The 27343-nt window shown below is 36.6% G+C and overlaps 1 protein-coding gene across 1 annotated transcript in view; it reads right to left on the bottom strand.

The window, feature by feature from the left end:
- egg (SET domain bifurcated histone lysine methyltransferase eggless) overlaps window positions 1-27343 on the bottom strand; it is a 536019-nt gene that overhangs the window by 380827 nt on the left and 127849 nt on the right. The window contains exons 3-5 of the mRNA XM_090386075.1: window positions 24242-24544; window positions 12575-12647; window positions 6382-6560 (exon numbers count right to left, since the gene is read on the bottom strand). Coding sequence (XP_090242201.1) covers window positions 6382-6560; window positions 12575-12647; window positions 24242-24521 — 532 coding nt within the window. The 5' untranslated portion in view covers window positions 24522-24544. The remainder of the gene's footprint in view (window positions 1-6381; window positions 6561-12574; window positions 12648-24241; window positions 24545-27343) is intronic.

Genomic DNA, 27343 nt, shown 5'->3' with positions numbered 1-27343 from the left:
ACCACACAGAGACAGGTGAAATTTAGTGAAAGTGTGAATGACTCATTTCTGTGAAACAGATGAATTTTTGGGATAAAGGAAACCACTCTCTCCTAATTCTCTAATAAGGTGCTTACAATAGAAAACCGGTTGACCAAAGCTAATGTCTGTGTCGGAAATATGCCTTAACTTTTGTCAATGGCAGTGGACACATAGATAGCAGTTGATCAGTGCAACTTCTCGGTACAGTAAAGGTGTTTGTATGGCATTAGTATTAGCAGAGGCATACGATGCAAGAAAGCAAGCTTATGCAGCATCAGCAAAAAAAAAAAAAAAAAAACCTCCCATTTCACCTCTCCATTCATTCCAAATGCCTGTCCAGCTCAGCCTTAAATTTATTTAGGCTATCAACTTCCACAACAAAAGATGGAAGTCTGTTCCCCTAATTAACCACCCGCTGGCTAAAGGCAAATTTCCGCACATCTATTCGACAACTGTCTTTCCTCAATTTGAATCTATGCGCCCTCAGGTTCTTACTCTGAGCTGAAGGAAGAAACCCATCCGCATCCTGCTTGCTCAACCCATTCAAGGCCTTATACACCTCAATAAGATCACCTCGCAGCACCCCGCAGGTGCCTACTCTCCAGGCGCTGCAATTTGCATAACTTAAGCCTTTCTTGGTAGAAGCACCCCTTTGTTCCCATCACCAATCTCGTTGCCCTTCTTTGTACTCATTCTAGCAACTCTACATCATTCCTAAAATGAGACCTCCAGATTTGTACACAGTACTCTAGGTGTGGCCTCAACAATGCCTTGTACAATGTGATAATCACTTCCCTGTTCCTGCTAGCAAAATTCCTATATATCATTGACAAGACTCCATGACCTGCCCTGGCAGCCCATCTCCACTGCTCAGCAAACTTCATATTTGACTGCAAAATTACCCCCCAGGTCTTTTTCACTTTCCACTTCCCTAAGTGTAGTACCACACAGTTGGTATGTTTCTCTTGGGTTATTGCTACCCATATGCAGTACTTTGCATTTGTCAATGTTAAACTTCAGTTGCCACTTTTCAGCCAATTTTCACAACTTATCTAGATCCAGTTTAATATAGCATAATATCTTTACTGTCGTTAACAACCCTGCCAACTTTGTATCATCTGCAAACTATGACATTAAACCTGATATACGTTTGTCAATATCATTGATGAATACACAAAACAACAATGGGCCCAGCATCTCTAATGTTCTTCCAACTCCACTAATCACTTGGAGCTCTTTGACTTCCTCTCTTTGCAACTTGACTTTCTCCAGTCCAACTTTCCTAACAATGAAGTAATTTTCCTTGGTGATTTTAATGTTCACAACTCCAGCTGGCTTCCGTTTTCTAGTCACACCGACCCAGCAGGTCGAGATGCTGAGGCTTTTGCAATTACTAATGAACTTGCACAGATTGTTCATTGACGTACAAGAATACCGGACAATCCTAATCATACAGCCAATACGTTTGATCTTTTTCTCACAAACAACCCTTCTAAGTACACAGTCGAAGTGAGAGGTCCTTTAGGCATTTCAGATCACAACTTGGTGATTGTCTCTTCTCCTATGGAACCTTTATCTCATGGCTATTCCCAACCTCGTGTTGTTTGGCATTACAAGAATGCAAAATGAGATGACCTGCTAGACTTCTTTTCTTCTTTTCCTTGGTCGGATTACTGTTTCAAAACTTCTGATGTCGAAATTTGCTCAGATCGTGTCAGTGAAATTATTCTTGCAGGAATGGAATCCTTTATCCCACACTCCACTTTAAAATCTCGTCCTTTATCTAAACCTTGGTTTTCCAATAAATGTGCTAAGGTTGTTCAAGAGAAGAATGTTGCATATTGTAATTGGCTTGTTTCTAATTCTTCAGTTAAATTTTCTGCCTACACCAAAGCTCACAACAATTGTAAAGCAGTTATTAATCAGTCCAAACTAAGAGTAGAAAACTTGCTTCTTGCCCTAATGGTAGCCGAGCTTTCTGGTCTCTTGCCAAAGCTATTGGCCACAACTTTTGCCCACCTCTGCTCCCACCTCTATCTAAACCAGATGGTTCTGTTGTCACTTCAGCCAAGGATCTGCTGATCTGCTAGCATCCCATTTTTCTTCCAACTCATATATTAATAATCTTGGTAAAACACCTCCCACCATTCCCAACACGCTCCATTGTATGCCTCCTGTGGTCTTCTGTCAAAAGGATGTCAGAAGGATTTTGACAAATCTTGATGCTAAGAAAGCTCCAGGGCCCGATGGTATTTCTCCACTTGTTCTCAAAACCTGTGCTCCTGAACTTACTCCTGTTCTTTGCTGCCTTTTTTCACTTTCTTATTCCAAAGGTGTTTTTCCTTCTGCTTGGAAATTTGCTCATATCCAGCCAGTTCCTATAAAGGGTGACAAATCCCTCCCATCCAATTATCGTCCCATTGCAACTACTTCTACTCTTTCTAAAGTAATGGAGAAATTAATTAACCGCCAACTCTTAAACTACCTAGAAACCTTCCGTCTGATCAACGATCGCCAGTACTGATTTTGTCAGTGTCGATCCACTGGAGATATTCTAGCTTATGTTACCCATTTATGGACTAATTCAATGGAAAGGTTCGGTGAAACACAAGTAGATGCTCTTGACATCTCAAAGGCTTTCGATTGTGTTTGGCATAAAGGTGTTCTAAACAAGCTTCCATCTTATGGTTTGCCAACTGTTTTTAATAATTGGTTATCTAGTTTTCTCTCTGATCGCTCACTGAGGGTGATGGTAGATGGCTCTCTGTCTTCTAACTTCTCCACTAATGCCGGTGTCCCCCAAGTTTCTTTTCCCCACTCTTTTTCCCTTGTATATTAATGACCTTCTTCCATTGACTGGAAATCCTATCCATAGTTTTGATGATGATAGCACATTGCATTCTACTTTCCATTTTGAGAAACCTTGCCCTGTTCAATCAACTTCAACTTCTCGAAAATCTGCTACAAATCCCTTAAATGCCGATCTTCAGGTAATTCTCCAGTGGGGCAAAGACAACTTAGTTGACTTCAACCCTTCTAAAACTCAGTCTAGTCTTATATCTCACAAAAAGGATTCTTCTGCTCCTATGCTTATCTTTAGTGCCACTCCGATTTCTAGGCAAAATGATATATCTCTTCTGGGGATTACCCTGACTTCTAATCTCTCTTGCACAAGCACATTACAAATATTGCTTCCTCTGCATCTAAAAAACTTGGTTTTCTCTTTCGATCTCAGCATTACTTTCCTTCCAAACAGTTGCTCACCTTGTATAAATCGCAAATCCGCCCTGCCATGGAATATTGTTCCCACATCTGGCGTGGTGCCCCCAAAACCTCTCTCTCAGGCTTCTTGATTCCATTCAGAAAAGGGCAGTTAGGTTAATTAATGATTCATCTCTAGCAGAGTCTCTCCACTCGCTTTCTCATAGACTTACTGTTTCTGGTGTATGCCTCTTCTACAGATACTTCCATCTTCTACAGTCTTCCATCTTCTATCTTTATAACTGGAAGTATCTTCTACAGATACTTCCAATTATAAAGCCAATTCTTCTGAATTGGCTTTATAATTTCCGCTCTCTCTTTCAAAACAGTCCGATCACGTGCCACCACCAGCCAACATCTATTTACTATCCAACTTCAAACTCACAGAACCAACTTTTCATCTTCCTCATTTATTCATTCAACTGAAGTTTTCTGGAACAACCTTCCTTCATACACATTTCCTGAAAATTACAGTCTACAGAAGTTCAAGTCCAATGTCAACTAATATCTTCTTTCGTCTTCTCAACTTCCAACCCAAGCACGGTACTAAGGACTATAGGTTATAATACATCTCGTGTTTGGGGTTTACATAAAAAAAAAAGCCAAACCATGGGGAACTCCACTAATAACATTTGTCCACGAAGAGCATTGTCCATTGATTATCACTATCTGTCATCTCCCACTCAAACATCCTTTTATCCATTGTACCAACTTACCCTTAAGGCCATACTTCTCCAATTTGTACAGCAGTCGAGCTGTACAAGTTGATAGTATCAAAAGCTTTGCTGAAATCCAAATATACGGTATCAAAATTATTTTTGACATTCAGTTCCTTTGTGACCACATCATAGTATCCAATCAAATTGGTCAGACAAGACCAATACAAGACCTTTAACAAACCCATGCTGTGTCTTAACTATTACTGCAATCTTGTCTAGATGATCCTGCAATTAGTCTTTAACCATGACTCCATTATTTTCCCCGGAACACAAGTTAAACTAACAGTTCTATAGTTACTTGTGTGAGGTGCCTCCGTAACCAGGTGGACAGGAGCAGCAGCGCGTAGCACACGCTTCTTGATTAGACCGGGGTTCGAACCCGCGACCACCAAATACAGAGGTTGCGGAAAGGTCAGGGAATGACCACCGCATATTCCCGGAACAATATAGCCTTATTGCTAATGCTCGTAAAAACCAAATAACAAGTTACTTGTGTCACCTTTTGAACCCCCTTTGTGAATTGGAGATACATTTGAACACCTCCAGTCCATGGGGACATCCCCTTAGTCCAAGGAAGGTCTCATAATTATGACTAAGGCTTTGCTTACTTCCTTTGCTGCCTCCTTTAGGTTTTACAGGCACCTCTAAATTGTACAATGCTCTTAAGAATTAAACCTTTAGCTCTTAATTCATGCTTTCTATAGAGTCAGCTCTATTGCCTAAAGGCCAGGTGAGAAAAATGTGTACCCAGGTCTCTTAAAATCAGCTTGTTATATTGAAATTTTCTTCGTTATATGGAAACTATTTTCAAATGTAATGACCAAGGAAAATCAAAAACGTTTACTACATAGAAAATTTTGCTATATGGAAGTTCATTAAAGAGAGGTCCAACTGTATTCACACACACACACACACTCTGTACACCATCATAAATAACTTCTTATTACGTACAGGTGATGCCTGATAATTCATTCCAGAAAAACAGAGCTCTAAGTGAATCCACACTAAACAAGTGCTAAATCAGCATTAAACTTTCGAGTGCCAATGAAAACATGTTTTGGCCTTGAGAATTCACAATTAAATGTTGCTTCTGCAAATTACACAATTTTTTAAAAATTTACTCATAAAGTCATACACCTCCTACTTTGAGTGTATTAAATACTTGAAATTGTAATCACTTCATTGGATTGCATCAATCACCTGAATGGTAACAACAAGTAAACTTGCACTAACATTTTTTTTTTCTTTATTTATTTACTCTATATATAAAATACTTATGGTAAAGGCAACCTATTTTGGCATTCAACACATTATCTCTGCACTTATCTCACATTGGTCCTTTGTAAATGTAAGTGCAAGGAAGGTGACCTTTATTAATTTATTTAGAGAGGAAGTGGCATTTCAGATCATATTTCTAGGCTATCAGCAATGGGAGTTAGGAATTGACAATGCATAATTTATTTTCTTTGAAAAAAAAAAAAAAAAAATTTAATTCCATTAGTTTTTAATTTCTTTATAAATTTTTGTTGCTTCTAAATTGAGAGGGCATCAGCTATGGCCTATATCTCTTTTTTTTTTTTTTTTTTTTTTTATGGCTAACTACAGCAAACCATTCTTCAGTGTTTATCACAGCTATATTGATTAACACAATTAAGGGGGAAAAAATTCAAAGAATTGTTTTTATAAATCAAAATTTACAATTTTAAGGAAATTACTATTTTTAGTCAAAAAGAAAAAGATAGAAAAATAGTGATTTTACAAAAAAAGGTGGAGAAAAGTCTATTGTACTCTAGCACAATGGTAGAGTTGGAAAAGGGGCCAATCAAGACAAAAATCCTCTGTCATAAATCCTGAGATTTGGCAGCTAAGTAATGACATCTATAATAACAATCCTAGCATTACCTCTGAAAATTCTTATTTAAACTACCTACAAATGTAAACAACAGGATTATTTAAGTTTTTAAAATGTAGTTAGAATGCATTTTAAAATTAAACTGGAATATGGGATGTTTATATGTCTTTGTGGATATTATTGTGCCACTGCCTTCCTGATATGATTAAAATGAATTGTTTCATGGTACCATCTGGAGTAATCTTAAATGCTGCTTTCTTGGACAAATACAGACATTATAGATTCAGCTTGACTGAATTGCTTTTCAGCAAAAGATGTCCTCCACCAAACATTTTTTAGAACACAGCTAAACATACAGTATACACTGAGAATCACGAATGCATTACCATATTACCAAATGGTAATTTATGTTGGTTGAAAAGATTAATACTGTTTGGTATGAGTATACTACAAGTAGCAAGTGAATTGCACTTCAGCATACCTTTTACATTTCTGTTAAATTACAAAAAACAAAAATTATATACATACATGGCTGTCTCACTGGTGATTTTAAAAAGGAATCAAAATTAGTAACAGGGCGTAATGGAGGTACTGAGATTCCATTAACCTTCAACGAATTTAAATCTGGCAATTTCCTGGAAGAACTATCAAATATTCTGTCAATTATCCTCTCATTAGAAGTGACTGAATTTCTCTTTGAAGAAATACTAGAAAGAAAATAAAAACAATAATATTATATATGTACTTTAGAAATTGCTACCAAAATGAAATAATTTTGTATTAAGTTAGGTTAGGTTAATATGATAAACACTGTAATGGGTAATTTAAACAGTAGTAGTAGTGGCATGTGATGCAAGAAAGCCAGTGTGTGAGCTTATGCAGCATCAGCTCTATTGCTATTTATCTCCGTGTAAGCTACTACCAGCAACTTATAGCCCACTACTACAAGCAACTTATAGCCCACAAATCCACTTGTTCTTATTTAACTCTGGCATTATCTGTGAATAAAAAAAAAAAATAAGGTTTCCACTTTCTTCAAAATAAAGTTACAATGCAAAACACCTAAATATAACAGTTACTATTTACGGTATTGACACAGTTAACAGAAAGAAAATCAAAACACTCAAATAGCAACGTAACTACTTCACACTAGGGTAACATGTACAGAAGATACGGAGCCCGCTTATGCTACCTTTAAGGGACTAATGTCAATGACCTTATACTTGTTAATAATGTTAATGAAAACTTCAAAATTAAAAAATGGCTCTCAGTACTCAGTGTATAAGACACATCTTGATTTTAGGACTAATTACGGGATAAAAAAAAAAAGTCTTATATACTGTAAAATATGGTAATTAATTCCATTAATCATTAATATAATTATAATCATATAAAAAATTAACTTTTACTTGTAGAGCTAATCATCTCTGTATGTGCCCTCTGTAAAACTATAAATTCAAGGCTTCTTCAAGACAAGTAATCAGTCTGCATTTCTGTCACAGATGCTCCGGCCAAATGAGTGCCAATAATTACACCAGTCAAAGTAAATTAAGACTGCTTGTGCAGCAATGCTCACTCATTATACTGAATTTGCATCAGAGTCTTTCTTTATATTCATGGCTAGTATACTGGTAGAAAGCAACACAAATATTACACTAGCCATTCATGTATATACAGTGCTCCCCCCCCCCTCCAGATTTGAATTAATACTGGAAGGCCCTGGTATGCAACTATTTTATTTAAAATACCCTATTATCTTTTATAATTTTAGCTTCTGTATAAGTTAAGTGTAAATGCATAATTAATACACAGCCAATTCTAAGTTAGCAAAATATTTGCAAAGGCGGCATCGTTTTTAAGTCATATCTTAGAGGCATAAGCCCTAAATGCATTATAATTTTAGCTTCTATAATTTAGGTAAGAAATGTCAAAAATATTAGTTTGATTAAGGTGTGACACTAATTTTGTTTTTAAAAAGCTTATATTATCCCTTCTTCCTTTTCTTTCTACTTTCTTTAGATTTAATAACAGAACCCAAAGAGGTTCCAAAATATCACTGGATTTAGGGAAAAATTATCAGGCTATTTGGAATTTATTTCATAGTAATTGTACTTCACTCAGGAATCAATAACTATAATTTTGTTTGTTTATTGAATGGAGTTAAGTGTTTTATTACTTAAAGTTGTCTACCCACAACACTGTGCCTTTCACACAAGACCTATATCCCAGAGAAATTTAGCACCATTCTTCCTAAAGGAATATTGGTGAAAACCAATATTCTATCTTTCATGAATGAAGATAGAATATTGGTGGAAACCTGTTTTTATGCACCACTCCAGAAACTTCAACATATATTCTAATGGACTGGTATCAGGTGATTGGAAAGAACATAACAGATCCCCTACCCCTGTTATTTTCATCCTCATCAACCATGCAAGTAAATATCCCACACCAATGTGAAACTGTGTGACACTGCTGAAATCTAAACATTTGGATGAAAACACTCTAGAAGATACAGCACCTTCAACTGCTGCTACACATGCACAAATCCAATTATTAAAAAAGCCAAAGCATGACTTCTCAAACCACATCACATTCCAATATTGCCTCAGTAGTCCATGGCCTATGCTTCCAGCACAACTGATGAGTGTCTTATGAATGGTTAGGAAATACAACCAGTCATTCCATCAAGCTTTGTGCAATTTCTTTCTGACCACTTTCATAAAAAAAGAATATAAAAAAGCCATCTTAATTTTGAAAACACTTGGTCCAATGTTATCTACTGTATTTCAGAATCTACACTAATTACTGGATACCCCTGTTACTAGGAGCACTGTCAACCACTGTTTAAATTCTGATGATGATGTTCTTCTTCTTATCTTCCAAAAGTGCCTTTGTGACAGTTTTTCATAACAAGCATTGAGTTCTACTATTTTGTCAGAGATACTCCTGGCCAAGTGAATGCCAACAATTACATCCACTCAAAGTCAATGCTGTTGTTGTTTTTGGTTTTTAGGAGCATTAGCAACTAAGGCCATATTGCTCCAGGGATATGCGGTGGTCATTCCCTGACCTTTCCACATCCTCCGTATTTGGTGGTCACGGGATCGAACCCCAGTCTAATCAAGAAGCGTGTGCTACACACTGCTGCTCCTGCCCACCTGGCTACAGAGGCACCTCAGAGTCAATGAGGTCTGCTTGTGTATTAATGCTCACTCGTGACATTGGAGTTCCATCACAGCCTCCTTTTATAATCACAACTAGCAGACTGATGAAAAGCAACATGAATATGACATCAGCCATTCATATATGTCACAAAGTAGATTGGGGTTTCAGGCTGAATCCCTATGGATTCCACTTTAGACAACAAAGGAATCAGCATAGAACCTTTTGGTGTTCTATATCACACCCTTTCTTGTTTCTATATTTTTTAATGACTGCTGAAAGCATAATCAGTCTGATGATAAGGCTGCAAGGATGGCATGCTACTTAAACAGAACATATATAAATTATTTAGTTCAGAGGCATGTAGCATTTTTTGTCTAGAGGTCAAAACAGGTAAAATGCTAAAGGCACAAAGATTCTCTTGAAATCAATTCCATCCATTCTTGTGGAATCAATTCCTTGTCATTAATAACACCTTTTATATTTTATATTATGTTTTATTTTTCCAAAATAAAATATAATTTTTATTATCAGTATTTACATTTAGTTTAATTTTTTTACATTTAATAAGTAAATATAAAAACAACAAGAACATTACTATTACATTGAGTTTCTTGAACGGGTGCAAAAGGGTGCATCTTGAATGATGAGATCAGCAAAAGGTTGACCATATGAGGAAAGACTCAGATTACGTAAGTTACAGAGCTTGGTGACCAGGCACCTCAGAGGTAATCAGATTGAGGTTTATAACGCTCTGAGAGGGATTAGTAAAATTAATGACAATGGAATTTTTACTCAAATTGCAGGGTTGAGGTTTAGATTAGATTGTAGGAAGTTTTCTTTTACCCTGCGAGTTGTTGTTTGCTGGAACAAGTTGCCCTGCAGGTAGTTGAGGTTGACAGTTTTAATAAATTCAAAGGTCAACAAGCACAGCAAAATTAGTCAGATGGGCTCAGAAGTGGCAATTCAGGTTTAACATTGAAAAATGCAAGGTACTGCATATGGGAAGCAGTACACCCAGTAGTATCACACTCAGAGAAGCGGAGAAAGAAAATGAGGTAATTCTACAGTCTGACAAAGTTTTATGAGCAATGTGGGTAGGATGCTAGGTCAACTCATGGTGTTTAGCCAATGATATACAAGAATTTTGCCAAGTGAGACAAGAAAGTGATTGTCCCATTGTATAAGGCAAAGGTTATGCTACATCTGGAGTATTGTAAACAGGTCTGAAAACTTTATTTTGAGAAGGATGCGAGTCCATTGGAATGGGTACGGAGATAAGACTGGTTTGTCAATCACAAAAGGGTCCTCTTACCAAGAGAGAGACCTGAGTTCTGAAAACTGCAGCTGAATCACAGTGTATGAGATGAGAACAGTGTTTTTCAATTTTTTTGAAATTAGCTATAACAATGTAAGGTTTAATATATAAAAAAATATTTTACGTAATATTATTAGTTTAATACGAAATACACACCACGGAGTATTTTAAGATTTTTTATCAAGCGCACAAAATTTACTGCAAAATAAATATTGAAATGAATAATATTAACAACTGCTGATTTTTCATCAAATATCCTCCATTAGATTTTATCACTGCCTTACACAGACATGGAATTCTGGCAGTTAATTTTATAACAGTTTCTTGACTAACATTATTCCAAACAATCTGCAAGGTTCCCCATAAATTTTGTTAAGATGGGCAGACTTCAGACTCAACTATCTAGACAATCCCATAAAAGCTCTATTAGGTTTACGTCAGGCAATTGGGGTAGATACCATAATTTAAAATATCCCCCCCTGTTGTTTAGTTGCCAGAAAGACCTGCACAGTTTAGAAATGTGCTTCGGTTCATTGTCTTGTTCTAATATAAAATTTCTTCCACAAAGTCAAAGTCCACAGGATACTGCATTATGTTCAGGAATGTTTTATAGCCTTTTTTTCTTAAAATTCCTTCAATTCTAACGATGTCACCCACTAAAGAAAAACAGAATAAATTCCAGATCATGATCAAACCACCACTGTACTTGACTGTAATTGAATTAAAATTGAATATCTCATGTAAACTCTGCTTGGATGCAAAAATTTAAAATTAGATTCATCCATCCACAGCTCGTTTTTCTACTCCTCAAATATCCGACGTTGATGGCTCTTAGCCCAAGCCAACCATTTCGATTTTCTAGTTTTAATAATAAGAAGAGTTTTTGGACCACTACACAGCCATGAATTCCTGCTTGTTTAAGAGAACGTATTACAGTGGATGTAGGCATGTGAGTTTCCCTGTTCCTACTGAACTCAGCTTGGATTTCAGGTGCAGGAAGTCATCAAATGCATTTAGAAATTAGTGTTATAGTCTTTTCCATTGTTACATGCGGTTGTTGTGATCATTGTTCTTTAAACTGCCAGTCTCCTTGAATTGTTGAATGATAGTTTGTATTCCTTTAAATGAAACACCTAATTTTCTCCAAGGCACTTCTTTTTTAAACACTCAGTTCCTTATTTCTTGCTGGGTTTATCACAAAATACACAAAACTTATACTAAACACTCTTTCTGAATGATGTGTGTTCGACTTAATAAGTTACAGCTCTTACTCCTCTTTTTATATTATTGCAAAACACTCTAGAATCATCCATAATCTTGTGTGATATTAAAACAATACTCCCACTTTCTGGAATACTCTAGAATGATTTACAGTGTTCTACCACATTTGAGTCTTTTTCAACTTTCTGGAATATTCTAGAAAATTTCTTAAATATTTCTTGAATATTATTTAAGTTTTTTGATTTTTATTACATAATAGAAAATATTTTGATAAAATATCAGTAAACAAGTTGGTCCTATTTTAATAAAATCTTTGAAAATTAAGAAAAATGAAACATGATTCCAAACATTTAAGCAGGAGCATAGTTTCATTGAAAAAATCTGATTTAACTGTTTAAAGCCTTAAATGGATTAAGTAAATTAAATGTGTATGGCATCCTTATTCTTGCTCAAGAGTTACAATTAATTTTATAAAAAATTAATTTTTGTATACTAAATTAAAATTATGCAGTAAAATGAAAATAAAAAAAATTCTGGTAGAAACTGAGAAAAGAAATCAAAAAATCTGAAAGTACAAGCAAAAAAAAAAAAAAAAAATATTTCAAATATACTTGCTGATAGTAAAACTAGGATGCACACATCATGAAATCTTTCTGGGTATCAAAATGTGTTATTTTCTACAGGCCAAATATTGCTATAGATTTCATCTATAATAATAGTTCACCTGTGTCTGTATTACTATAATGAAGAGTAATACAGATTTCACCTATTCTACTCTACTTTTTCATTTGGCCTAAATTAAGTTAAGCATTGTATAACACATCCAGGCAGACCAAATCAGAGAGAATGAGAATGTACACATTTCAATCTTTATTTAAAATAAACAGTGGGTGTACAGAATACCTAGACACTGTACAACACAATGCATGTATTACATGCCTTGCTAGTAATATAAATAAAATATCAAGATGTTCACAAAAATTTAATAAAATGACCTGAACTTCCATTATAACTTACTCTAGTTTAGCTTTAAGTTTCTCTAGGTTATTCTCTGCAGTGTCAAGAATGCTCGTGATTTCATCAGATGATGCTATAAATTAAGTAAATAATAAAATAAATTATGATTTCAATTCAACGTGCATGTTTCCTTTACCCAAAAATTCAACACAAATATTTACAATTTCTAGTCAATAAAAACTTTGGTTTGTCATAACATAAAATAGAAGGTGGTGGGATGGGAGAAATACTGTTAGGACCCCCAATTATATATTATGGAATTCTAATGATATTCAGAATAATATTAGGGCAGGAGTCCTAGTATTATTTTTAAATAACCATTGCTACTGATTTTATTAACTAATTAAAGTATAGTAGAAACTTAATATGACAAACCTATAAATAAAAACTGTCCAGATTAAAAACAATCTTGTATCGCATTAAAAATAACATTGACAACTCCCTAACAAGATCAGCAGATGTTTATCTGCTGATCTTGTTACTCTAAGTAATCTTAAATTTAATTATGCATCATGTAATTACACACACTCATGCATGCACGCACACACACACACACACACACACACACACACACACACACACACAGTGTGTGTGTGTGTGCATTTGAGCAGAGAAGAGAGGGAGACTTCCATAATATTATCATATTATGATAATATTATGGAAGTCTCCCAGAATTGGTAGCACCAAAAAAAATTATCGTGTCACCTGACAGAGGTCACCTGACAGAGGCCTAACTTCCTTTTAGGCCTCAGTCACCTGACAGAGGCCTAACTTCCTTTTTATCTTCTGGGAAAATTTTTTTGAATTCTGCTTAAACAATGTCAATATTTCATCCTTTCTTAATGAATTGCAGTACTTATTTATGTACTTTTTTTTAAACTTTAATAAAAACAAATTAGATCCTTTTCAAATGTTCTGTTTTATACCTTTTATTCTCAAACAAAAAAAAAAAAAAAAACACATTAATTCCACTGACAATTGCAAAAAAACATTAAAACATAAAAAAGGAAATCATTTCTTAGTTTGTTCCATTTTCCAATTTAAAATACCATTAAGTATCAAATTTTCATATGTAAAGTATATACAGTCGGGTCTCCATATTCACAGGGATTATGTGTCAACACTTCCCACGAAAGCGTGAAATTCCGGGAAAATCTGTACTCTCGTTCAAATAGCCCCATGTGTTTTCTGTGTAGGCCTAAACACTTATGCAACCATTTACAATTAACCTAAATTTTTAAATATGTTTAAAAGGTTTTAATTGCATTTTACAATAATGAGTAACATTTTAGACCAACGTTTTGAAAATACTGTATCAAAATTTTATTACATAGTTAAGAACATGGCATGCACCAAAGTATTCACCACAGTATTCAGTACTCCTCAGTAGTAGGGATCTCAGAGACTGGAGAAGAAGCAGGGTTGGCTGAGGTAGAGACTTCTGGTTCAGGGGTACGAGGAGTTTTAGGCATCGATGTAGAAGTTGTCCTTTTCAGAAATGTTGTGATAGGAAGTTGCTTCTTCTTTTGTTTGAACTCATTGAACATGGCTGTGTATGATGTTAAAATACTGTCGAGGCTTTCCCAGAACTTCGCTACACGAATCATGTTGTCATATTTATAGAAGTGCACAAGGCGTTTGGCATCACACATTGCCTGCACTAGATTTTCCAAGTCAAATTTCTTCTCTTGGAGTGGTTCTTCCTCAATGTCATCCTTAGAGTTGGAACAAACAAGCTCCTCAAGTTCATCATCCATTAGTGTGTTGTTGCCTGTCCATCAATTAAATCGCTGTTATCCTCCTTCTCCTCTAAGTCCTCGAAATCTATTATCCGTATTCTCCTGGCCAACTCCTTTATTTCTGCGATAGTTTTCTTACACTTTTTTGTCTGGAATGGTTCATAGTTTATCTGGACTGAAGTTATGCACAACCTCGGGCCACAAGTTCTTCCAACAGGCCTTTACAGACTTGTTTTTGATGCACATGTTTTATTAGGAAGAGACTGTCAGCTATGGTGGAGTCCTTCCAAAACAGAATAACATTGATACTGTCGTCACTGTCCATGGCCTGATTCAGTCCATAGAAAGACCACCTCGACATCTTCATTTGAATAGTCTTATATATCACTTGGGTGTCCTGGGGCATTGTCCAGCACAAGGACTTTAAATGGAAGCCCCTTTTCCTCCAGGTATTCCTTGAGGGTTGAAGCAGTAGTGGAACCAGTTCAGGAAGAGGTCCTTCATTGTCCAGGCTTTTGCATTCCACATCCAGTAGACAGGCAGTATATTCTAGTTACGTTCTCTAAAAGCTCTTGGGTTCTGCATGCGGAAAATTAGGCCAGGCTTTGTCGTATGGCCTGCTGCATTGCTGAAAACTAGCAACATAACCCGATCTCATGCCGCCTTGAATCCTGGGGGCTTCTTCTCTTCAACAGCTATATACGTGCACTGAGGCATCTTCTTCCAGAAGAATGCCGTATCACTGGCATTGAAAATCTAGACAGGTTTATATCCCTTCGCCTTGATAGATAAGCTTCTTGGGTTGTGCAGGGTAGGCTTAAGCAGCCTCTGAAGCAGACTCGCTTCAAATTCAAGAGGGGTGAATAACACCTCTTGAATTTATGGAATGCCTGCAATGAAAGTGGCTTCTGTGGTACTGCTGGTACAGGGGATTTGCTGCTTAAATCTGTTGAAAAGAACGAGAGCCTTACCGGAAATCACACCAATGTTCACAGGCAAGTTTTTCTTGTGCTGGTTCTCGATCCAAATGAACAGTGCGTTCTACATTTTTAAGATCACTTTGTCACGTACATAAACTGTATTTAGCAATAAGTGTTCCACCAGATTGCACTGCCCTTTCTGATCTCAGTTTATGTATAGTATGGTACTTTCGTTGATAGCAAACATACAGCCTACGGGTACATACGTGAGCCCTTCTCGATATTTATCTAGAATCCACACTTTCTCGTTCAAAGTCCACTTTCTTGACCCTTTTAGGCTTTTGTCCGTCACTAGATGCACTTCATTTAGAACCCATGGGCAAAAGGTGACAAGCCGTCCTACTCAGATGACACTCACAGAGGGACTGAAAAGGTGCATGCCTCACAAATCACTCAGGGTGAATGCAGCAAGCAACAGCCAAATTTTTAGTATGATAAATTTTGCTCCCACCAATGCGAAAACAGATCCCGTGAATATGGAGACCCGACTGTACATATTTCTTCTTCCAGAAATAATTCAGAAATGAGCTACAATCAGACCTCTATATAACGAAGTCAATCGTTCGCTTGAAAAAATTCGTTATAAAGAAATATAGCCTTTTCCACAATGAAAAAATACTGTAAATTCAGAAATATAGTAAAAGATGTGAAAGAAGTGGGAATAAATAAATTTTCTAACATTTTAAAACAATTAATTTATACATATTAAGAAATGACTACTTACAAGATGCACACAATATATTAATACACTTTTAAGTATATAAATTATTATATATTTGGTTATTTTTTGTTGTATACTGGATTTTACTGTATATCATTCATAAAAATCTTGCCGTTTGTTTAAACACTCAAATATATTTTCTGGCACATTTCCTTTACACTGAAGGCCTCGACGCAAGGTTTCAAATGCTGCCACCAACATTTCACGGTTATAAGGTTTAATATTGCCCTCATTTTCATCCAACTCATCATCGATATTGTCACTAGTTCTTTAAATACGCTCCAAAATGTTGGAGTCATTGGGATATTCAGCTACTATGACATCATTATCAACTCCTAAAAATTTGTCAAGAACGATTTCTCCAATGATTAAACCTCGCTTGGAACTCTTCCCAAGATTGCTCAATGCCTTGTAGTATCCCTCTCGTCGGTGTTAATTGGCTTTTTAGCAAAACCTGCCTTTGCAAAACAATTCTTAATCATTGTTTTCGTCACATCTTGACTCCACACTTTCACTAACTCTGATATGTACATCGCAAATCTATAAGAGAATCTACAGGGTGTCTCAAAAATATTGGTACAAACGTTTGGGGGAGGTAGGTAACATCTAAAGGAATGTAAATCGCATAGGAACCCATAACCAGAAACGTCACCGGAAAGTAGTAGCAGAGGCACAAGAAGCAGAAATGACACAAGACAATAATTAGTGCCAAACATTTATTTGACATAATATTAACAACGGAGTATGGAGATGGATAAAAAGATGCATTTCGTGATGTTACAACAGATGCTCGAAGGTTCCACCATGAGACGCGATGCATGCGTGACACCGACGCAGCATGGACTGGCGGACACAGTTGAACACACCTGGAGTTTCTTTGACAGTAGCACTCCGTCATGTTGAAACCAAATGTTACATCTCTCATTTGCTGGAACATCGTCAAGTAACCCTGGTAGAACTTGTTCAAGAAAGATCCGATATTTAGCAGAGTTCATGCAGAATGGTAACAGGTATGGGCCGACTAAGCAGTCACTGACCATACCTGCCCACACATTTATTGCGGAGCAATGTTGTGCCACATGGAGGCGTACACCGTGTGGGCCCTCTGCTAATCCATACACTAGGTGCATGTCTGCCAGCTCACAGTTCATATATCAATGCATGCTCTTCGTGCGGCAACTACTGCTTGAATGAGTAAATCAGAAATTTTCCCTCTCGCGAACTGATGAACAGCGCCATGTACCGACTTACAGTGACGTTTCCAGTTATGGATTCCTATGCAATTCACATTCCTTTAGATGTTACCTACCTCCCCTAAATGTTTGTACCAATATTTTTGAGACACCCTGTATATGTTGGTTAGTTTCTACTCTCAGTAGAATTTTTTTCAGTATGCACCTTCAGTAGTGCATTTTAAAATTCTTGATAATGCCTTGGTTTCCATTGGCTGCAGTTTAAACAAAGTATTCGGTAGGAAGAAAACAAGATTCACACTTGTAAGTTTTGAAATTACCAAGTGAAGATGGGCAGTTGCCAACAATCAAAGTGATGTTTCTGTTTTCTTTCGTCATCTTTCTATCGAAATTTAAAATCCACTGTTCAAATTGCTTGTCATTCAAGGTTTTTGTTGTAGTTATAGTCCAACTCTAAGGACTTTACTCCTTTGAATCATCATGGTTGTTTACTTTTGCCTTTTAACAAAAGCTTCAGTTTTTCATTACCAGCTATATTTGCACCAACTAACCAAGGATGTAATTCTCTCCATACTATTTTTACCACCTACACATTTATCACCTTTAAAAGTCAGTGGCTTGTTGGGCAAACAATTTAAAAATAGACCTGTTTCTTAAACGTTGAATGTCTTAGGGCTCATAGTCCTCCATAATTTTTTTTCAAAACTGTTTCTTTCCAATGGGTACTGACTTATTCAATTACAACCACACTTTCACCAGAAATAATTTTATCAAGTAAGTCATGGCACTTTTTAAATTTCTCCAGCCAACCAGAACTGGCTTGGAATATTTCATGAACCAGAAAAGATGCATATTCCATAGCCTTTTATCTTATTAAGGGCCCTGATATTGGCACATTTTGGTCTCGAATCAACTTCACCCACTTAAAAATGGCTTTATCTACAACTTCCCAAAGTCATAGTTTCGCACAGTTCCAACTAGGTCCCGTTTCCTCAAACAGTTTAAGAATTGAAATAGGATTTTTGAGAATGGTTGACATTCTCCCATTCACATTAAATTTGAAAATGATTTATTTTTCTTTTTTAACACTGCGATCTACACTATTAAGCACTTTCACTTTTTCACATTACACTCAAGGATTTCCTCTTACACATCATGAGGTTACTTGCACAGCAGTTAAAACTGTTTTAGGGATCACTTGTAGCTGCCACGTAAACATAGACAGGTGAAATTTAGTGAAAGTGTGGATGACTCATTTCTTTGAAACAATAGATGAATTTCCAGGATAAAGGAAAATCACTTTCTCCTAATTCTCTAATAGGACACTTATGATATAAAATGGGTTGACCAGAGCCAATGCCCGCATCGGAAATATGCCTTAATCTTTGCCAATGGCTGTGGACAGCTGACCAGTGGGACTTCTTGGCATAGTAGTGCATGTTGTATAGGTTTTACTTCTTTTTAGCCATTGGTGACCCATTGCTGGGCAAACGCCCCTCCCAAACTTCCATCTTTTTCTATCCCATGCCATGGTTAGAAAGTTTCCTCCTGTAGGGTTTTACAGGTACCATTAAATTGGAAAATGTTTTAATTCCATGAATTAAAAGCCTTTAGCTATTAAAAGCTAAAGAGATTAATGCTTAATACTTTTAGCTCTTAATTCATGCTTTCTACAGCATCAGCTTTATTGCGTAAAGGGCAGAGGTGCAAACAATGCTTACCCAGGTCTCTCGAAATCAGTTCGTTATATGGAAATTTTCTTCATTATACGAAAATATTTTCAATGTAATGACCAAGGGGAAATCAAATAAGTTCGCTACATAGAAAATTTTGCTATATGGAAGTTCATTAGAGAGAGGTTCAACTGTAATCACACACTCTGTACACTTTTCGTAACACTCGTAACACTGGCGCCACGCCACTAGTTGTGGCGCCAGTATTATGAGGAGCCTTATGAATGAAGGGCAGTGGGTGTTCCTATTAATTTTCAATGTTAGTGTTGTTGTGGCTCTTATGTTGGTGCGATGAGTGCCACAAGGTTCCACTGTCTCAAATTCCTCTAATGTGCCTAGCAGTTTAATAGGACAACCTCTGAACCCACAATATTGGAGGGGGGGGGGACTTCTCTTGAAAAATATTGCAGTTTGAGTCCACGTTGTGTTTTTCATTGAAGACTATACTGGTAGTTTTGCCTTCAATTCCGCAATAATCTTTTACTTATCTCTGTTGTGGATGGGAGTTAGCAGAGAGAGGCAATCATTAAAAACAAAACAAACATTTATTAAAGATCAGTCAAGCACAACACTTTCATAATACATGATTTAAAAGATTAAAACATGAATATATAAAAAAAATCATGAGCAGGATGACATAGTAAATCATTATAGTGGTTATATGCTAGATTTTTTCTGATTTTTTTATGAGAACCCCAAACGAGAGGTTTTATAACCTATAGTCCTTAGTACCGTGCTTGGGTTGGAGGTTGAGAAGACGAAAGAAGATATTTGTTGACACTGGACTTGAACTTCTGTAGACTGTAATTTTCAGGAAATATGTATGAAGGAAGGTTGTTCCAGAAAACTTCAGTTGAATGAATAAATGAGGAAGACGAAAAGTTGGTTCTATGAGTTTGACGTTACACAGTAAATGGATGTTGGCTGGTGGCAGCACGTGTTTGGACTGTTTTGAAAGAGAGCGGGAATTACAGTAGCCAATTCAGAAGAACAGTGCCCATGGAAGTATCTGTAGAAAAGGCATGCAGCAGAAACAGTACGTCTATGAGACAGCAAGTGGAGAGACTGTTAGAGATGAGTCATTAATCAACCTAACTGCCCTCTTCTGAATGGAATCTAGACACTTGAGGTTTTGGGGGGCACTACCCCAGATGTGGGAATAATATTCCATGATAGGGCGGATTTTCGATTTGTACAGAGTGAACAGCTGTTTTGGAAGAAAAGTAAAGGCAAGAGCGAAAGAGAAAACAAAGTTCTTTTGGATGCAGAGAAAGCAATATTTGTAATGTGCTTGTGCCAAGAGAGATTAAAAGTCAAGGTAAACCCAAAGAGAAATATATCATCTTCCTAAAAATCAGAGTATCACGAAAGATAAGCATAGGAGCAGAAGAATCCTTTTTGCGAAATATAAGACAAGACTGAGTTTTAGAAGGATTGAAATCAACTAAGTTGTCTCTGCTCCACTGAAGGATTACCTGGAGGTCGGCATTTTGGGAATTGGTGAAACCGTTTCAGCAGGGCAAAGTTTCTTGAACTGGAAAGTGGAATGCAATGTGCTATCATTGGCATAACTATGGATAGGATTTCCAGTCAATGGAAGAAGGTCATTAATATATAAGAGGAAAAGAGTGGGGGAAAGAACCTTGGGGGGGCACCGGCATTAGTGGAGAAGTTAGAAGACAGAGAGCCATCTACCATCATCCTCGGTAAGTGATCATTTCTCATCTATCGATTTGCACAATGTAAATAGTCCAAGACCATGAATGAGGCACGGGCCTCCTCCGTTAACTGCTGCTCTGTTCACTATCTGTCCATTTCTGAAACACCTTAACTACAGCACTCCTCAAACAGTCCACAAGATTCATAGTTTCCATGAAATTGCCAACCTTCAACAGGTAACCAACAATCATCACTTTTTCAAAGTCAGATCACAATCAAATCCTTTGTTCTTATCCATGTCTATCAAGTACATTTTATTAGAAAAAAAAAAAAAAAAATTGTTCTTATTCATACACCAGCACAACCACCAAGGTCAAAGGCATTAACAATAAATCACATTTATAATTGTGAATCATATTTAGTGGTCACAGGCTTGAATCACAGTCTACTCAAAGCCTGTGTGTGCTACTGCACTCTCCCTCCTGACCAGTCACATGCCATGAATCTGAGGTAAATATTTACTCGTTCTCACTGTGACACATGACAGGGAGGAATGGCCAACTGTTAAAACAAGGGAGTAATGTAATCATAATTTTTTTTACCGGACAGCCACGCAATGTCACTAGAATAATGAGTTTTCATGCCAACATTTCACTGTTTTTGGGTTTTCTACAATTTTAAAGTATAGCAATATAATTGCCTCTGTCTCAAAATGCATACCTATATATTTCTGTTTATAATTGGTGCAATTTCCATCTTAGATTGTATCATTATTTCTTTGAGTTTGTTATTTCAGGTAACAAGTTACTTTTTATTTATTCCTTATACAAGGAGAAAATTACCTCCTTATCCCTGCTAGAAAAATTCCTGTATATCATTGACAAGACACCATGACCTACTCTTGCAGACCATCTGCACTGCTCAGAAAACTTCATATCTGCCTACACAATTACCCCCAGGTCCTTTTCATTCTCTACCACTGTCAGTGTAGTACCACTGAGTTGATATGTTACTCTGGGGTTACTGCTTTCCATATGTAGTACTTTACATTTGTCAATGTTAAACTTCATTTGCCACCTCTCAGCCCATCTGCTCAACTTTTCTAGATCTTTTTGCAACAGTGTACTGTCATTAGTGTCATTAACAACCCTGCCACCCTTCATATCGTCTGAAAACTCTGACATTAAGCCTGATATACCATCATCAATATCATTTATAAATACAGAAAACAACAATGTACCCAACACTGAACCCTGAGGGACTCCACTAATAACATTAGTCAACAAACAGCAGTGTCCATGATTACCACTCTGTCCTCTCTCACTCAACCATCCCTTTATCCATAGCAGCAATTTGCCTCCAATGCCACATTGCTCCAATTTGTGCAGTAGTATCAAAGGCCTTTCTAAAATCCAAATATATGATATCAAAGTTATTCTTTGCATCCAGTTCCTTTGTGACTACATCGTAGTATCCAATCAAATTAGTCAGACAAGACTTCCCCTTAACAAACCCATGCTGTGTTCAAGCTATAACTGAAGTCTTGTCTAGATGATCCTGCAATGCTTCTTTAACCAGTGCCTCCATTAATTTCCCTGGAACAGAAGTTAAACTAACAGGTCTGTAATTACCTATGTCTCCCTTTGATCCTCCTTTGTGGATTGGGGTCACATTTGCACATCTCCAGTCCATGGGTACCTCCCCCTGAGTCAGGAAAGTTCTCATAATTATGGTGAAGGGTTTGCTTACTTCCTTTGCTGCCTCCTTTAATATAACTGGATAGATTCCATCCACTCCAGGTGCCTTTCTTATCTTTATCTTCAACACCAGAAGTGTTCCACCCACCATAACCTCAATCCCAAACGGGACTATGAAATAACTGACCACGTCTGACACTTTTGCCACCACCTCTGGTTCGAGTCACCCAATATATTGGGCAATTCGAGAGCCATGAACTGCTGCAAAGGCATGAGACTACACCCAATCTTAGAGACAACCGTTTTATGTCTAGAAAAGCACTGGAGAAAAACTGCACACATCCGTGCAGCAACAACAAACATCAGTTTAATGATTGAACGGCGCCTCCGTAGCCAGGTGGGAAGGAGCAGCAGTGCGTAGCACACGCTTCTTGATTAGACCGGGGTTCGAGCCCGTCACCACCAAATATGGATGATGCGGAAAGGTCAGGGAATGACCACCGCATATCCCGGAGTAATATGGCCTAAGCTGCTAATGCTCCTAAAAACCAAACAACAACAAACAACAACAATGATTGAACCACCTACCTCGTGCCCTCGCACGTCTCACTGCATGCATAACTGTGTTCGTTAGAATAATTAAGCTTCAATTTTTCTGTTGAAAAAGAGGCAAGATTTGTCTCGAAAGCTACAGTATCTATTTGAAATCAAAGAAATTCAGTATCGATTTGTAATTAAATTATTTTGCTGGCTAATACTTAATAATCATTTACCATGGATCCCAGTACAACAGGCCCATTTGTCCTCAGGGTTAAAGTTTAATTTTGCAGATGATAAAGAATGGCAGTGTGGTTAATAACAGTAATCAAGGGCCTACTGAAAACAATCTAGAAAAATTAGGTAAGGGGTTGAGAAGTGGAAACTGATTTTAACATTGATATATGCAGATTACTGCTACCCTTACTGCATACTGGTAGCAGTACTCATTGCACAGTCTGATATGAAGTGCTCTAACTAATGCAGACAGGCTTCTAGGGCAGCTAATGAGATTTCATCAATGATATACAATAATTCTTCTAGCAGGGATAAGGAGGTGATTATCCCATTGTATAAGGCCATATCTTGATTACCCCACTGTTAGGCTATATTGGAGTACTGCATACATGTCTGGAAGCTTCATCTGAAGGGCAATGAGATTTGTGAGGTAAAACAAAAGTGTGCTTTACCAAGAAGGGCTTCTGTTCTACAAATTTCAGCTTATGGAGATTAGCCACCTGAAAAGTGATCTTACTGAGGTGTTTAAGACTGAGCAAGATCAATGCTGATAGCATTTTTCCTCTTGCTCAGAGTACACATATGAAAGAGTATAAATTTATTTAAACTGAGGAAGAATAATTGCATGATAGATGTGCAGAAGTTTGCCTTCAGCCAGTATATAGCTGAATGTAGAAAGAAACTTACAGCTGTTGTTGTCAAAGTGAATAGTTTGAATAACTTCAAGGAAAAACTAGACAAACTACTGGAGGAGATGAACAAGCGATGAAGGATTTTTTTTTTTTTTTTTGGTATAAGCTTGCTTTCTTGCATCCTTTGCCACTATTAATACTAATTCACATAAACCTCTCCCCATATTCTGCTCATCTTTCATTCATCTCAACTTCCACAAAAAGTGTTTTTTTTTTTTTTTATGATATGCTATTATTTGTGGTTGAACTGGAATATATACAGTATTAAAAAATTTTGATTTATTAACATCTACTGTTATAGAATACAACTCTCTAAAATGATTATCATTTTAGAGAGCTGTATACTAAAATGATTACCAATCATAACAGCAATGCCAATGAGAATACAAACAGTAGAAAACTATTGGGAAGGAAGGGAAAATATTTGCACATTATACATGTATATCATGGCATAAAATTTAACACTTGATTACACTCACCTCCTAAATGATCAATCTTTTGTGACACTTCCTTGAACTGGTTTTCAAAATGTGAATGAAAGTTTATTTTTGTTAATGTAGATTGAATAGCTGATTCAACATCAAAATTAACAACATATATTACATATTTTTGAACCTCATCTAATTTTGGTTTCTTCAGGAGGTTACAATCTTCACTCTCATGGTGACTGTTATTAAAAGTTAAATTCTGATTCCATCTCTTTCTATGGCCAGCAGGAACAGATGCAATAATTTCTATATCACCATCTTCTGAAGACATTATGATCTTTTCTTCTCCAGCAACTACAAATAAAATGATTTTTTTATTCATATGACATATCTTAAATTAATCTCGTCAATTTTTATTACTAAATTCCATTTAAATATCGCATAAAACAACATTCTAAAACAGGAATGAGTACTTTATTTGTTCACCTGTGGGGCAGACAAAAACACCACAAAATGTCCTTAGTCGGTGCATTTGGCTGTGGTCCAACAATAATGTACAGGTAAACAAATATGCAGATATGATTCTGTAAAAAAGAAAAAAACGCACAGAAAATTGTTAACTAAAGAGTTAGTATATTTCCTGACAAACACAATTACAGGGAAACTCAGAGTTTCTAAATTCTGTACAGTGGGACCAACTGATGTTACCAACAGCAAATTCTAAGTGGAAAGCATTTAAGGAATTAATCGTGGAAGCTACTAGACGTTTCATACCTACCGAAAAATATTCTTCAAGGTTTAAGCCTAATTGGTTGTCAAATGAACTAATGAGACTTGTGGCAGAGAAGAAAAAGGCACGGGATGCATATAAATTATTAAGCAACTCAGAAGCCTATGGCAGATATAAGCTAGTCTGTAATCAAGTCACAAAGGAGATTAGGAAAGCGAAGGCAGATTACGAGAAATCTTTGGCAAAGGATGCTAAGAAAAACAACAAGGATTTCTTTGCTTATATAAACTCTAAAAGGAAGGGGATGAATCAGATTGGTCCACTTGATATTGATGGTTCGACTGTTGATGCTGCTCAGATAGCAAACAAACTGAATGAGTGTTTTGCATCTACATTCACACATGAGGTATTAAGAAAGGAAAATGCCAAAAGGTTATCAAATTGTAGCAGGGAGCTTAATGAATTTGTAACAACTGAGAGCAAAGTGGAGGAGAAATTGAAGTTAAACATAAGAAAGTCACTGGGGTGGATGAGATCTATCCAGTTATATTAAAGGAGGTGGCAAAGGAACTAAGAAAACCCTTAGCCATAATTATGAGAGCATCCTTGGACTCAGGGGAGGCCCCATGGACTGGAGATGTGCAAATGTATCCCCAATTCACAAAGTGGGATTGAAGGGTGACACGAGTAATTACAGACCAGTTAGTTTAACTTCTGTTCCAGGTAAAATAATGGAATCACTGGTTAATGATGCATAGCAGGATCATCTAGACAAGACTGCAGGAATAATTCAGACACAGCATGGGTTTGTTAAGGGAAATTTGATTGGATACTATGATGTGGTTACAAAGGAACTGGATGCAAAAAAATAATTCTGATATCATATACTTGGATTTCAGGAAAGCTTTTGACACTGTTGCACGTGGAAGACTACTGTACAAATTGGAGCAGAATGGTATTAAGGGTAAGTTGACCTTAAGGGATAAAAGGGTGGTTGAGTCGAAGGAGACAGGGGTTGGTAATAAATGGATGCTGCTCTTTGTGGGCTAATGTTATTAATGGAGTTCCACAGGGTTTGGTGTTGGACCCACTGTTGTTTTGTATATTTATCAATGATATTGATGGAGGTATATCAAGCTTAGTGTCAAAGTTTGCAGATGATACAAAGGTTCGCAGGGTTGTTAATGACAGTAATGGCAGTGTGCTACTGCAACAGGATCTAGAAAATTTGGGCAGATGGGCTGAGAAGTGGCAACTAAAGTTTAACATTGACAAATGCAAAGTACTGCATATGGGTAGAAGTAACCCCAGAGAAACGTACCGTGTGGTACTACACTTAGGGTGGTAGAAAATGAAAAAACCTCTGAGTAATTGTGCAGTCAGTTATGAAGTTTTCTGAGCAATGCAGATAAGCTGCAAGAGCAGGTCATGGGGTTTTGTCAATGATATACAGGAATTTTGCTAGCAGGGAAAATGAAGTGATTATCCCTTTGTATAAGGCAATGGTCAGGCCACGCCTTGAGTACTGCATACAGGTCTGGAGGCCTCATTTTAGGAAGGATGTAGATTTACTTGACCATATACAGAGAAGGGCAACAAGATTGGTGAGGGAAACAAAGGGATCCTCTTACCAAGAGAGGCTTAAGTTCTGCTAATTGCAGCGGCTGGAGACTAGGCACCTGCAACGTGAACTGACTGAGGCGTATAAGGCCTTGAACGAGTTGAGCAAGCTGAATTCTGATGAGATTCTTCCACTTGCTCAGATTACGAACCTAAGGGGGCATAAATCCAAATTAAGGAAAGACAGTTGTAGAATAGATGTGCGGAAATTTGCCTTTAGCCAGCAGGTGGTTGATTTCTGGAAAAAAAACTTCCATCTGTCGTTGTGGAAGTTGATAGCTTAGATAAATTCAAGGAGGAACTCGACAAACATTTTAGAGAGAATGGTTGTGTGAATTTTTTTTTTTTTTTTGGCTGATGCTACATAAGCTCATACGTTTGCTTTCTTGCATCACATGCCACTATTACTACTATTAAACTGTACATTCCCACTGACACCCTGCGGTGGCTATCAGAGAAAAAAATAATAATAATAAATATATTGTCATTTACATATTATCTTCATAAGCATTGTTATAACTAACAACAGTAATTACTAAAAAACTGTTAATTAGTAAAATTACAACTGAAACACACAAACACAAATGGAAAAGAAATAATAATTATGATATATTAAAATATCATATAATACCACAGAAAAAGAAGAAAAATATGATATTAAAGGAATTTGAACATATTTCACATGAGAATGAATGAGTCGTTAAATGATTATCATGCCTTAAGTTATTTCACTGCTTTGTGATAGATATGTTACCTCTATTTTGTTTCTAATTTTTCATATTTCATTTTGGAAAATATCTCCT

This window comes from Mastigoproctus giganteus, chromosome 12 (assembly GCF_048544385.1).
Source record: "Mastigoproctus giganteus isolate SK-2022 chromosome 12, ASM4854438v1, whole genome shotgun sequence".
Lineage (NCBI taxonomy): Eukaryota > Metazoa > Arthropoda > Arachnida > Uropygi > Thelyphonidae > Mastigoproctus > Mastigoproctus giganteus.
Note: the sequence above shows the minus strand (reverse complement) of the source record. Positions and strands in the feature narration are given on the sequence as shown.